At 35.0% G+C, this 14735-nt stretch overlaps 2 protein-coding genes across 2 annotated transcripts in view; both read right to left on the bottom strand.

Annotated features, from left to right (window-relative positions):
* LOC310638956 (lipoxygenase homology domain-containing protein 1-like) overlaps positions 1-14735 on the bottom strand; it is a 215031-nt gene that overhangs the window by 175093 nt on the left and 25203 nt on the right. Inside the window, exons 2-3 of the mRNA XM_083360317.1 lie at positions 13563-14213; positions 10738-10909 (exon numbers count right to left, since the gene is read on the bottom strand). Coding sequence (XP_083216443.1) covers positions 10738-10909; positions 13563-14201 — 811 coding nt within the window. The 5' untranslated portion in view covers positions 14202-14213. The remainder of the gene's footprint in view (positions 1-10737; positions 10910-13562; positions 14214-14735) is intronic.
* On the bottom strand, positions 4751-10093 carry LOC310637676 (oxygen-regulated protein 1-like; the record flags this gene model as incomplete). The annotated part of the gene is made up of 1 exon (XM_083358178.1): positions 4751-10093. Exon 1 carries the CDS (start codon positions 10058-10060, stop codon positions 4751-4753), a length of 5310 nt encoding a protein of 1769 aa, XP_083214304.1. The 5' UTR covers positions 10061-10093.

Genomic DNA, 14735 nt, shown 5'->3' with positions numbered 1-14735 from the left:
CATTCCTAAAATCAGCTAACTATGATGTCACCAAGCCTGGCATTTGCCTTCAATTTACATTGTTCACCTTGCAAGCAAATACTCAAATTAACAAGACTCAAATTAATCAGGAATTCTTTATTTTTGTTCATTCAGTTATATCACAACTTTATGGTAGTAATTCAGTTTATTGTTCATAGTGATTTTGCAAGCTTAATGACATTCAAATTCCAAATATTTATTACAGTCGAAGACCAGTACAATTAAAAATACTCAAATAGTATCTAGTTAAAAGTTTAGAATAAAATGACAAATAACAAATCAAATCTATGAGTTGCATATGAACAAGAGCATGGCCTGTTATAATGTATTAGTAATTGTGAAAGTCTACAGTTATTAGGTACTAAAATACAATAGGGTAATAATATAAAAAGATTTGGTGCATTAATTGTATAAAATGGTTATAATGGATTATTCATCAAGTTCCAGCGATTCTTTAGTGCTGCTGTGCAAAATCTAGCTACCTGCACTGTGACTACAATCTGTTCGTCTTTAAGCAACCATTGAAGATAAATGGTATAGGAACAGCAGAATGCCTATTAATTATTGGGAAAATAAATTTTGTTCAAATGTCTCCATAAAAAGAGCAGAAAAGGACAGTCCAGAGGTTTCCATGTCTCCAGAAGCGCAGGGACAGAATTTTTCAAGTTTAATGATAAACATTGTTTTAACAGAATGTACTTGCTTATTTACACAAAAACATAGCTGCCATTGGCATGTCAGGAAATATGAACCAGAAATAATTGCTATTCAACTTAGATTTTAGATAGGATTAATAAGGCAGAGGGCACACTGGATATGAAAACTAAAAAGTATTATCTGCCTATCTCTCTGCACCAATTTATCCATCCATGCTACAAATTTAGAGACCACAGTATCCAAATTCTTAAGGACTCTAGGAAGTTTACAGATCGTAATCAACATATGAAAAAACAAGTAAAAAGAACTTTAGCTGACTGGAAAAACAATATACCAAGTCAGCAGACAAAAATAACAATGCCTTGCCTCCCCAAACCTATGCCAAGGTCTAGGAGAACAATCAGGTTTACAACAGTTATCTAAACATCATGGAGATGGAAGCTGTGCAAATCTCTGAGAGAATGTCACTTAAGAGGGAAGATGCTGTACACTTTCTGGATCCTACAAGATGATACTGTTAAATGGATGAAATCCCTAGCAAATGCACTCTACCTGATTGTACCGGACAGAAAAAACCAATTGTTGTTAGCCGCCCTGAGTCCTTCGGGAGATAGGGCGGGATATAAATCCCATCAATAAATAAATAAATAAATTGGAGCTGGGGTAGTCCTTCAGATAGCCTATCTCAGTGGCATAGTTGAATGCATATGAAATTAAATAAATAAATAGTTTCAGTTACATAACTCTGCAATCTGTGTTGGTTTAGATTGTTTTGATTTTTTTTTAGAATCACATTCTATATTTGCTAGCATGTTTACTGTATGGGGATTTATTGTAATATAAAAGTAGAATTCTGAATAGTAACCAGGCCTTTAAGCAGATATTCACTATTATATGCATGCATGCTTTTATCTGATGCATTTAACATGATGCAATTCTCCTAATGAAGTAGCTTCAACAGTTCTTTCTTTCTGATCCAGCTTCTTCTCATTTTCAAATCTGTTCCAGGAAACTGAGAAATTTTTGGAGCAGATCTTAGAGAGGAGCAGAAGTGGGGCTATTGAGAGATGGTTTATTGTTTTTCCAGCACTGTATTTCAAGATCATACACAATTTATTTAGTAGAAATATAATGTTCCATACACCAATGTCCAAAATATTTCATTGGTATTTATAATGTAGGGGAAAAATGATACTTCTGCATTTTCAGAATTTGCAAATAAAATAAATAGCCATTTGCAGCATATTTTAGTTCTGTGTATGCAGGTATTTGTCCAACTTTAGAAATTTATTTATTTAAGAATGATTAGTCAGAATCATATATTTAATTTTTAAACATCAGAAAGAATTGATTTTTTTTCTGGCATAAAAAATACACTATGGAGTTTTTTGGTTGCTTATGTGAGGACTGGAGCTGGGAACCACTTGGTAAATGTAGATTAGCTCCATGATCCTGCTATTTGTCAGTTCTTCCCATGGTGAAGGAGAGTCATGAATGGGCTTCTCCTTCATTTGCCTGAGTTGTAATAGAAATTCAGAAAATCTCCTATGCATTTAAAGATAATTCTTTATTCCAAGAAATGTTAATTAACCTGATCTTAGTCTACCTTCATATTTCTTCAATGCTTAAAAGGGAACTTTGGAGAATACATAATATTGGGGATGGGCTGCCCTCAAGATTCATATCAACAAAGGCTAAAGAATTTGCATCTTATTCAATTTAGGAAGATGCCAAAGAAAATAGACTGTCAAGGTTCTGATTGATGACCCCAACAAAGTAAGCACAGCGGAGACATTCCAATCTCTAATAAAAAAACTTTATTGAGCACACCGTATCAGCACTGATGAATAGAAAACCAGCTCTGGGTCAATTGGTGCCAAATAACTATATTAAAAGTATAGAACTTCCCTTCCCCCCTGACAGTACAGGTCACATTAACTAATTTAAATTCAAACAATTATTATGAGAAAGAATCTTCAGTTCTCAAAACAAAATCGTGAATAACCTTGGTTCTCAAGCTTAGCAGCTTTCCACCTGCAAATGCACATTCCATTCTTCCCCTTTCCCCCACTATGTCTGTAGGCAAGCGAGAAACAGAAGTGGCTGAAACACCATGAGGTTTCTTTGAAGCTTGATATAGGCAGTTTATGTCTGAAGAACAAAAATGGCTAGTTCCATAAACATCAAAATATCAATGTATTTCAGGTGTTTCTGATCTTGAACATCATAACATAAATTTTAAATAAGCTTAATAGAAGAGACTATATGTCGCTCAGGAATGAACTGTGGTGTTCTTGGTAGTCTGTAGACATTTCATTACCTAACTAACATCATCGGCATGAATGAATGTGAGGTTACTCCTATTTCCATCTATCTATCTATCTATCTATCTATCTATCTATCTATCTATCTATCTATCTATCTATCTATAATTGAATCTGTCCATGTGTTGTGAGATTTAGGAATTTTCATCATGTCTTCTAGCTGTTAGTTGGTGTTTATGGATGTCCTCTGCTAGTCTTCTGCCAGCCCCCTTTACAGTGGCTGTTGCAGTCTTTGCACTGAATATTGTAGAAGCCGCCTCTTTTTTTGTCTTATGGAAGTACTGGATCTTTTGATTTATTTGAGATGTTTTGGAGGGTTTTGCTTGATTTGATTTGGCTAGAATGATGCCAAGTGGTTTTAGTAGCCTGCTGGTTGTTTCTAAAATGTTTTTGATATATGGGGAAATTGTCCTTTAAATAGGTTGAATTAATTATGCTCTAGTGGGTTATGTACTCCCTTTTTTTATAAAGTTGAATGGGTAGAGGGAGAGAGAGAGAACTTAATAACTACTTTTTCCCCTTTAGTTTTAACTCCCACAAAATAAATATGCAGTGTTTCATTATAAAAATTATTATACTTACTAACAGCAAATACAGGTATATTTTGCCACAATTGCCCGTGAACTGAGGTTCTTAAAATTGCTATTAAGAATAGCTTTGAAAGCAAAGGAATGAGGAAGAATTTCAAATCACTCAAGGCATGCCTGCTTTTGAAGATCTACCTTATGAGCGGGAAGGGCTGTTTAACTGTGATTTTCTACTTTTTCAGTTAATACCTGTAAGAGTTGTTTCATTACTAATAAGATTTAATCAATTATGTAAAGAACCCACTGCAGACTTCCAGTTATAAGGGAAATAAACCACTTTCCTCTGGTGCATTGTAATTTTCTGAGTAAAATACACAGAAACTTTTCTCCCTGGTGATCACTGATATATAATGGTTCTAATTTGAAAATTATTTCACTTGCTGGAATATTTCTACCACTGATTTTTCATCTAAATTAATCTAGCTACAGATAATTAAATTTGTGCTTGGAGGAAATTAATTCCAGGAAGCTGCCAATACCTAAACAAGGGGTTTTTTTCCCACCTTTCTTCCCCTGTTCAATTACCTCTTGCCATCCCCTAATTTTTATCTAGTTCTGCTCTTCTTCTCTATTTACTTTTTTCTTGCTTTCCAAAGGCAACTGCCATCCCTTCACCCTATTTCCATTTATTTCTTCTTTTTCTTTCTCTTTTTCTGTCTCCTCCTCCTCCCCTTCCCTCAAAGGAGGAAGAAAAACAGTCTGTGTAAAAAAAATAGTTGGTATCTGCAGAGAAGATCAATTCATTTTATTTTATAGGAAGTTAATTTTAGTCAACAATTTGATTTTTAAAAAGCCAGTTCTTAAATACATCGTGTGTGTGTGTGTGTGTGTGTGCGTGCGCGCGAACATGCACACACACATATATATACTAATGTATAACATTAAATATTACTGGATGAGAGTATTTCTAAAATTGTTTTAAGCTAGAAATGGCAGTGTTGATAAAATGAACTTTTGTCTTTTCTGTTTGGCTGAATCCATTATTCAGATATCAATTCAGCTATTACTTTTTCTTTGTCAACTACTATTAGGATATCTATTCTAGCTATATCTATCTATTCTATATCTACTCACAATTCTTTTTCTTTAATGCTCATAAAATTATAGAGTTTTGTAATTTAATCTTGAGATAGGCACAAGTAACATATCTTTATTCTAATATTACCTGAACTTCTTGGATGAAAAGTCTGCATTTTCTACAGAAAGAGTAAGAATACTGAGAAAAACAAGCAACCAAAAATATTTTTTGTTGAATGATGGTTGTTTAAATATTAATAAAAGTTGCAAAGACTGAATACTTCTATCTTTCAAATATACAGTTATTTCCCAGTAAGTCGCTTTTATGAAATTGCTTTGATAGTAATAAGCTTCATTTTGACTACTTGCTATAAAATGTTCTAATAAAGGAGTACTTTTCCCCCCAACAAATTGATTGGCATTACGTCTTGTGCTTTGATAGCTTGATAAATTCTTACTGTGTTCCACTATTACCCCATCAAGAGCATCATCTTTTCTTGTGCTATTTTTGTAATTCTTGTATACCTCTGGCTTTAATAGCATTCCTTTAGCAACTTTTGTGATACCATAAAGAGAATTTAGAGATAAAGGTAACTTAGAATTATTACAATTTGTAATATCTAAGGTGTTCTCAGCATAATATCTTCCAAAAATGTTAATTGAAATCTGATTAATGCAGCTGATCTTTAGCTGATCATGGGGTTTCCCTATGGATTTATTTATCGAGTTTGGTAGCCAGATTAGATTCTCAATATCAGACGCTTTTTGATAAGCACATCCTCTGATCTGCTCATTCAGTGGCTTTATGAGGGCTGTCAGTATGGGGCAATGTTGTCCACAAATAGCATGGAGTTTATCTAAAGAATCTTGAGTCTCAGGCCTATTCCCGTTTGAAGTAGCATTCCTAGTCGGCTGGGTCTGAACTGGTGCATCATCTGTAATCTGATCTAGAGGGTGTATTTGATTGTTAGGTAATTTAAATTCAGCCATTGAGAATGCTGGGGAATAGCAGTTCAGCTCTGTGCAACCTTCTGAAGAAGTGTTGTATTCCTTCCTCTTATTTGGGCTGTTCTTGCATTTTGTATCTGGAACATCTGAATCACTATTATGAGGCATGTTGAAGAAATTGCTTTCATTGCCACAAGGCTTTGCCATATATTCCAAATCAGAAGATGATATTTCTTTCAATGCTGACCTTAGCTCCATATTCTGCAAATGAGAATAGAGAGCGTCACTACTATGATTGTCAGAAAAAGTATCAGCTGATGTTGTATCCATTTTGTCATACACTCCACTGTTATCAGGAGGTGATTTTCTTATTAAATGGTTTTCTTTAAGAAGCCATTTTCCTTTATCGATCAGTATCCCATCATCTTCAGTAATCTGGCCCTTAAACTCTTTGTGTTGGTTAGAATTTTGCAATGAACAGTCAGCATTATATGTTTCTTCCCCTTTAAGGCTGAATTCGGGGGTTGGCAAAATAGTATATTCATCACTGATTGCATTTAAATCATGGTTACCGTATGATATTAATGAAGAAGCTACTTTATTCTCAGGCCATCCATTATGAACTTGACCAAACAAAGGGATTTTATCACCGATTACATGTAAGGGAATTTCTGCATCTTTGAGTAGCATCTGACCCAAATATGGAGAACCAGGCTTGGAAATGGGTTTAAATGCAGTTTCTGCCTTACCATAAAGTTGTTCAATAGTTCTTTTTACATAGCCTGTGTTGTAGCTTTTTTCATATATTGCTACATCCGTACTTTCATCAGACAAGTCACTAGAAGGCCTAGACCTGTAGTCACTTTCATCAGTTTCTGGTCGATAATCAGACAAATCAGACGTGCCAGGACTTCCAATGGTTTTTTTCAACTCCGAAGAAGCATTTGAATGAGATCCACCTTCAAGCTGATTTATTATTAATTTCACTCTGGAATTTTTATCCTCAGTATTGATTGGAATTTTATTAGATTCATAAAGGAAAGGTTGTGGTGAAGTTATTGATAATTGCTCTGAAGTTTCCACTGAAGAATCATTTTCCTCTAGATTGTCCGTTGTAGAGTTTTCTACATGGTTCTCGTTCATAGTATTTTTAATAGCTGAAGTAAGATTCTTATCAGAATTTTCTCTTTCACATATTAATGCTATATATTTTTGCTTTTCTGAGCTATTTATTTCTTCATCGTCTAATTGTGATGTTTCTACATCAAAAATCCGCCCATTAGTAAGATCACTAGTGTTGAAAATAGAGATATTAGATTCTTCAAATAGCTCAGATTTTTCATTATTTAATGATGGACCTAGGATTTTTTTCTCTAATTCTTGCAATGTAATAGACTCATTTTCTTCAAGAAAGTCTTCATTTGAAACCACATTTCCTGAATGTGCTTTAGTGTAGTTTAGATTCTGCATCATAATCATTTCATACATATCTGAATTTTCTGCTGGCCTGCTGCATGGTTTCTGTTCCTCACAGTTGCTCTGTAACTTTTCTGCTACCTCTTTCACATCTAAAATTTCTTCAGAATTTAAACTGTCATTCAGAATTAAATCCTTGTTTGGTTTTTCTTGTTCTTCAGCAACTGGCATATTTTTAGTTTCAATCTGAGCAATATTTTCTTGAAAATTTGCTAATTCCTGTTTTTCTATTTGCACCCCGGAGAATATCAAGCAGTTTGCTGTGCAATCCTGCATGTCAGAAGCAGCTGTCATTAAATTTTCATCTTCTTCTTTAGCCACAATCTGTTTCAAATATTGCGATAGCATAAAGATTTCTGAACAACTGCAACTAGTTTCTACCATCTCATCCTTATTTATAAAGGGCAAACTTTCTTTCAGGTTTAGTAGAAGCCAAACTAGCAGGAGATTGGAAGGAGATCCAAGGAGAGAAAAAGAAAAAATATCTGAAAGACAATTTAAATTTTTGAGGCATCCTATTTTGGTTTTTTCAAAATTGAAAATTGCTGATTTCAACTTATGTAGCAAAAGACTATTTTTGCAATACTCCTGTGCCTCAATCCCTGGGACAGATTCAGGATCAACTTGAGCATTTATTTCAGAATTACATCTTGCACGATCAGTTTCTTCCTGAAGCTTTTTATTATATTTATGTGCAATATCACAGATAGAAAGTTTTGCTTTTTCCTGGATATCTGATGGCGTCATATATTTATCTTCATCTTTCAAGACGCCATCAGCATTTCTTAAACAATCTGTGTGTGTTTCATATAATTCTTTAAGTGATTCTTCCAAAACTTGCACTTCATTAAGATTATTTAACATACTCTTCAGTTGATCTTCAGGAATATTATTGCTCCCAGTTTCTTTACTTCCTTTATCTAAGACTGTTTTTCCTATCAGGTGATGTGGGTGTTTGTTCATCGTGTTTATAGGAGCCCAGTGTTTAGAGGGCCTCACAGCCTTTGGATGTACATTTTGCAACCAGGTTTGAATGTAGTTTTCAAGAGACTGTTTTGTAATCTCATTTGTAAAGTCTGAATGCCCCAAACTATCCGACACTTTCGTTTCAACCAATACTTTGTCTATACTGCCTGTAGCACTTTTAGATTTTTTCTTCTTTTTCACTTCTTTGTGTTTTGAGGATGATTTTATCAAGTTGTTTGAACTAATCTTTCCCTTTTTATCTTCTGCCTTCTGACCCTTTCCTAAATCAGTTAAAGGCTTTAGTGAAGCAGGTGGTCGTTCTATTTTATTAAGAGCTTTACATGTCCCGTCTTTAATCTGTTCAAATTCATGTTTTGTGTTATCCTTTATTAATAGTAGATCTTCAGCTTTCATAGATTTGCTATTTTGGTGGGACAACTGACTATTTAGATTTTTCTTTATCTTATCTTCTAATTCATTCTGCTGGGATGTGATTGAAACCTGGCTATATAAATCACCTCTGGTGTTTACAGTTTTAATAGCACCATCAGAGTTTCCAATAGGAAATGCAAGCCCTCCTCTATGAACTGCTAACTGGGTTGGGGAATGATTCGTTTCTCTTGTGTTATGAATTGTGCAGGTGTTTACTTTATTCTCTGTATTTCCTTCACTGGAAATGTCATATGGGTCCTTTGGGAAACTTACATTTTGTTTCATAATATCTAAAGAAAATTTATTCTTTTTCTTCTTCTTTTTCTTTTTCTCACTAGATGATGTAGCTTGGCTTTCATCAGAAAGGACCGTAGCAGTAATGCAACCAGATCCTGGTACCATAGGAGTCGTTTGAGCACATTTACAAATTGTATTATTGCTTTTAAGAGGCAATGATGAGGAACAATGGTGAATTTGACATTCGTCATATATCATTTCTTTACTTTTTGACTGAGACCATTCTGAATGGTTGTTGAAGGAACTTAGTTCTTGTTCTACAGCATCACATTTATTAGATAAACATGGTCTAGATGTATTATTCCTCTTTACCAAAGATTGTCCTTGTCCAATACTAGAATAATTTTCAGGTGTTAAACTGGTAGGTAATCCTTTCTCTACAACTGATTTCTCCAAAACATTCTGTAGTAAGTCATCCTCTTCAGGCAGATCGGAGGACTTTTTAATTGTGTCTTTACTCAGCATCTGTTTCTCCTCTTGCTCAGTCTGAGTTTGATTCAGTGTATGATTATTACATACACCACTAATTTGGGGATTAGTAAGGTTTGTTATTTGGCTGCTAGCATGAGTAATCATGCAGTGCTTAGATTTGGTTTTGCCATTGTCCATTTCTTCACTGATAGAAAATTGACCTAGCATCTTTTTTTGGACAGTTGTGTCTGATACCACTGTAAGACTTTCAACCAATGCTTTCTTTTGTCTGACTTTTATAGGCCCAGGAGTAGCAGGTCTATGGAAATCAAGTTTAAGATCATCATTTCTTTCCTGTCTCAACTCTGTGTTCATCAATGGATCCTGCCAGATGTCATAAGTGTTAGTTTTATATTGATTTGAGGAATTTTGATCGATCATTTTTGTACAGATTTGTTGCATTGGGGCATCCTTTTCAGGGATGCTGAACTCCTCTGTGGGATTTTTATATGTCAAAATATTTAAATCAGATACTTGATCTTCTGGAATGACTGCTGAAGTGCCAGCATGAGTAACAGTAGTGGTCCATTTTATAGTTTCCTTTTTTTTAATCTTGAATCGAACTCGCATCTCAACTGTCATACTGCCATCTTGATTAAGATGAACAGACTTTTCAATGTCATCAGTGAAATGCCCCATAGGGGAATCTTCATCAGCATGCAAACAATTTTTTACTGTGCCCATGTCATTGTCAGGTATAAAAGAGGAATCTGAGTTGTTATCATTGCTGTATTCCTTATAAGAAGAAGCAGAGAACATCTTGGTTCTGGATCTTGAATCTATCTGAATCCCGCTCACTTTCAAGCAATTTATTGAAAGTACCCAACATGACAAGGTTAGATTAAAAGTGCAGAAGACAGTCATCCAGCATAATCATCCATAAAAATAGCAGCAGACAGGTAGCAAACAAGCAAAAAAACACAAAAAAATGTTGTTAGTACAAAACATGCAGATAACATTAAATTAGGCAAAAACAAACAAAAGCATTCCTAATATAACAGGGCTGAGTATACACTGAAATTCCTTTTTGTTAATTTAGCAACTGTGAGATGCACTACTATATAAATTGATATAATAAAACAAATTATTATATAATATTCATCAAAATTTTATAGCTATTCAGCAAAGTAGATTGGGATGAAACAAAGTGATTGACACGTGACTGCTGGTAATGTTCAGTCCAGTCTTTGTGTTTTGCCTTTTATATATATATATATAAACAGGCCAAAGATATCCTGTTTTTTGAAGACAACAAAAGACATTTCACATTCTTTCAATTTCAAAGTGGAGAGTGAAAGCAAGTTAAATTATTTCGGCACCTAAAGCTGAAAATAACACTGTTGTCTGCCTTTCTCTGTTTCCCCAACGCCCAGGCTAAATCAGCAGCAACAGCCTATTAACTAACTAACCATTTGTTATCTTTTTCATGATACCCAAAATTAGTTTCCCAAGCTGGCCAAATTGTTCTACCTAATACTAAGGCTGACCTTATCAATAATTTAAAAGAATGGGGAAAAGTGGGGAAAATTTAAGGAACTTACTTTTTCTGCTCTCTGACTTGAGGTTTGCTTGGGGGTGAACACGACTGGAGACCCCCGGCAGTCTTGCAGGCAATGAATACCTACGAGGATCATAATTCCCTGCCTTAAAGGGTTCTCTCCCTGCAGCCACAACAGCTCCAGAACACAATAGCAGACCCTGAAGGTTGGAAACCTGAAAAAGAAACAACTGATAAATAAATTAACTCTCTTTTTAGATCATTTCCCCAACCTTTCTGTCTCATATGTAGCTATTGGAAAATATCCCCCAAATTCATTGGTTTCATTTATACAGTCACTTTGTAGAGTGTCACAGGTAGCATATTAAATAAACAAACAAATAAAGCATATTTAACCCCGTTACTAAATTAACCCATACTTTGGGCTGGCACAAAACCCTGAATTGTAAACTAACAATTGGTTAGGCTTGCACACCATATCCAGTGGTGGTGGTAGGGTGGTGATGGGAGGAAATAATATAAATACAAACCTAGCTTAAGCACATTGGATATATGCCTCCTTTATCTTCTAGTATTGCACAGACACACATCATAAAGAGAAAGAAAATCCCTTGCAGCCTTAGCCACAATCTGTGCACTTCCTTCTCTTGGACTTTTGGACATTCAAAGATTGCATTACTGCAACCGTGGTCTTCTTGCTTTATTTGGTCGGACACTTATTTTTACATTGCATCCTCCCTTTCCTCATCACCTCTACTCAGTGGTGTGCTGGTAAATGTTTAAGAACAGGTACTGTGGCTTCATTGCTACCACAGCATCAGTAAATACAGAACAGCAAGTGGAGTCTGCTGTCAGCCAGCTCACAAAATTCCAGAATTCCATCAGCTTTTGAGAGGCGTCTTCAGCACAACACAGCCTCTGCTTCAAGGTTTTCCGCTTCTCAGGATGATCTATTATTCTTAACTTCTATTAGCATTGCTCTATTTTCCACTTGCTACCCATCTCTACTTCCTTTAAATCTCCCTGGGAATCAGAAAAAATCTACAGAAAACTAGGCTGAGTAACTGAAATATTGTCATTTGAAATTTAAAAAAAAAACTTTTATTAACCCATGGTGTATTTCAGCAAGAATGTGTCTAGCAGCTAGTTATCTGTAAATGCTGCAATGCTGGTAGGTATCAGGCTATCCATCCCTAATATGAAAGAAAAGTTCATGTAACAATGAAAGCTTTTAAATAAAATGTTACAGCCCTAATCATAATTAACATTTAAAAAAGATTTTACAGCCCTAAATCATAATTAAAATCCATCTCTTCTATAAGCACAGTACTAGCATTTTTCTTGTTTGACAGAGAAATATTGATATTAAATATTCACCAAAGCTTTACCACAGCCATTTTGGGAAAAGAACTTAAAATATTTCAACTATGTTTTTTAAATAGCAGAAATCTGCTGGAAGGCAGCAGGCAGGGAAACGTTTAAAGATAGCTAGCTCCTCTGCCTGCCCATATCTGTTCACTCCTATGAAATCATAAGGAATGTATTTGTTTCCAGGTGTGTGTGTGTGTGTGTGTGTGTGTGTGTGTGTGTGTGAAGAAACATGGAATTATTTGCAGTTGGAACTCAAGGTTACAGCTTTGGAAATGTCATTAGGGTTTAGCATCACAATCAATATACCACTTTTCAAAATTTTAATAAACTGCAATGTTTAGCAATGTGAGCCTAAATATATATTAGATACAAAAGCATGAAACAAATCCCCAAATAATTTCAATTTTAAAATGAACTTTAAAAAGCTGTTATTCCTATACAAGTGATGGAAAGAGGCAAAACAGCTTCACTTTTCTCCTTCTTAGTGCTTTCTCTTTTTAAAAAAAAACTGCACAGAAGTCTATAATACACAGAATTATATTCAATTTTAATGCACAACAATACATATAACAATAATTTGCACTGAAAATCATTGTTTTTCTATGTTACAAGATGACTCTAAATGATTGACAAAAGGACTCATTTCTGTGCTTCCTTTCTGGGGCAAAATAAAGATGTGGTTAGGGGAAATAGAATTGCTTCAGGTCTTTGTAGGGAAAAAGACAAAACAATATGTCTCATGAGAAGTCTAAGCATAGTATAGCCTTTAAGAGATTATGAGGTAGCTAATTGCAAGTAGTAAGATTGAGGACACTCCTGTAGATGCTCTGGAAAAGCTCCTTAACAAGAGTACACAGTTGAAGGAGAACAGGATGGTGCAGATTAAAGCAAGACTAGTTCTTTGCATATACCAAGACTTCCTTACTTTGTACTTCTAAGATATCCCTGTTCATGTTTAATACTGAAGCATCTAGTAATAACTAGGGAATACAGGACGATGTAACTCAGCGTTTTAAATGTAAAAGACTTGGAAAAGTGGCAGACTACTTTTCTTGATCTGTGTGGTGAAAAATTTAATAATAAATTTGTTGTAGAGTCACTTGTTTTGTGAGATGGGCAGTAAACAGACAAATAAACAGACAAATAAACAAAGAAGAGAAACATATTATGTGGATGCTGATATGTAAGAAGGTGACCTACCAGTAACAAAAGCTGAGTAAAACTTATTTATTTTACTCGTTTGCCACCCAGCTCGTTACCGTATTAAATATGTTTTTAATACAATTAGAAAAAATGGTTGACCTCTCCATAAGCTTCAATTTCAATACTTGCTATAAAAGTTAAGTGAAAATGTCCCTCTCTTGATGGCCTACTTTGACAGTAAAAGCACATCTACTAAAGAGGATTTCATCAGAGATATTGTCTGACTCACAAGAAGTCTCTCTCCCAACCCCACAAAAAGAAAAAAATGTTTGATGCTCATCATAGTTAACTTACCTTTCTCCCATCTGTAGTATATAATTTCAACACTGAATACTGCATTGATTCACTGATGTGGTCCAGAAAGACCTCAAAATTTTGTGTGTTCTTCTTACCCAGGACAATTGTGCACCGAATTTTTGCATTGCCATTTCTGAAAACAAGCAACTTCTTAGGGGTGCTGAGTCGTACAGTGCTACCTTGTTGGAACCCTTTGCTGTCTTTGGTTAACTGTACAGCCTTACGGCGAGCACTGATGGGCCTACTAATTTGCCATGGCAATGGCTTTCTTCTGGCCACCTCCAAATTAATGGGTTTGATTTTTTTTTGTTGGGAGCAAATGTATGACTTTCCATCTTCAAGATCTTCCAGATTGTTGATATTGTGCACCCCCCTCGGTGTAGCAATATTCCTTACTCCAAAAGGCAGCGGAACTTTTCTTGACAAGTTGTCAAGCAGAGCATCAAATGATCTGAAAGAGCGGCTATTGACAACCATTTTGATTCCATTAAACTGTGGATCTCCACTCTTATAAAAGCAGATCCTTTTGGCCACACTAGGTTCGATGACATTGGATGGGCGCACAGATATAGACTGTTCACTCTGTGAACTGTGAGGTTGGATCACTGAGTTGTTGGTTGAAGATGTTTTACTCATTCTAAAAGCAATCTGGAAATAGAGAGGCAAGAAGTCAATGTTTTCTTTCACAATCCCAAGAACATTTCCCTAATTTACGTATAGCCAAAAAAGGAGATTTTAACAAAAGCAACAAACAGTCATTCTTGCCAAGATCAATGATTAAATAGGTCCATAAATTTGGTTATCTCCAAATTTCACAAAGACTGGTAGGATCTAGCTAATATCTTTACTTGCAGATTTTATTACCTATTAAAATTATATACAGTTGTGTCCATTTCAAAATCCAATTTAACTTGGTACAAAGGTTGCTTTTTATTCATCTGATTAAATATTTCATACTGTTTAATTTCTCTTGCGCTTCCTTAATATGTTGTTCAGTTTTTCACAGAATTCAGATGGACTTATTGTTGAATGGTATCCGGCAAGAGGAAAACTCCACCTCACCCAGGAGAAATGACCTGTGCTCCCAAGCCACTTTTTGAAAACCAGTAAAGAAGGTAAAAAATCTGGCTCCAAATTTAGAGGGTTCTGTTCTTCAAATATAATTGTGTA

This window comes from Vipera ursinii (assembly GCF_947247035.1).
Source record: "Vipera ursinii genome assembly, chromosome: 3".
NCBI classification, from domain to species: Eukaryota; Metazoa; Chordata; class Lepidosauria; order Squamata; family Viperidae; genus Vipera; species Vipera ursinii.
This window is presented reverse-complemented; position numbering and strand designations above follow the sequence as displayed.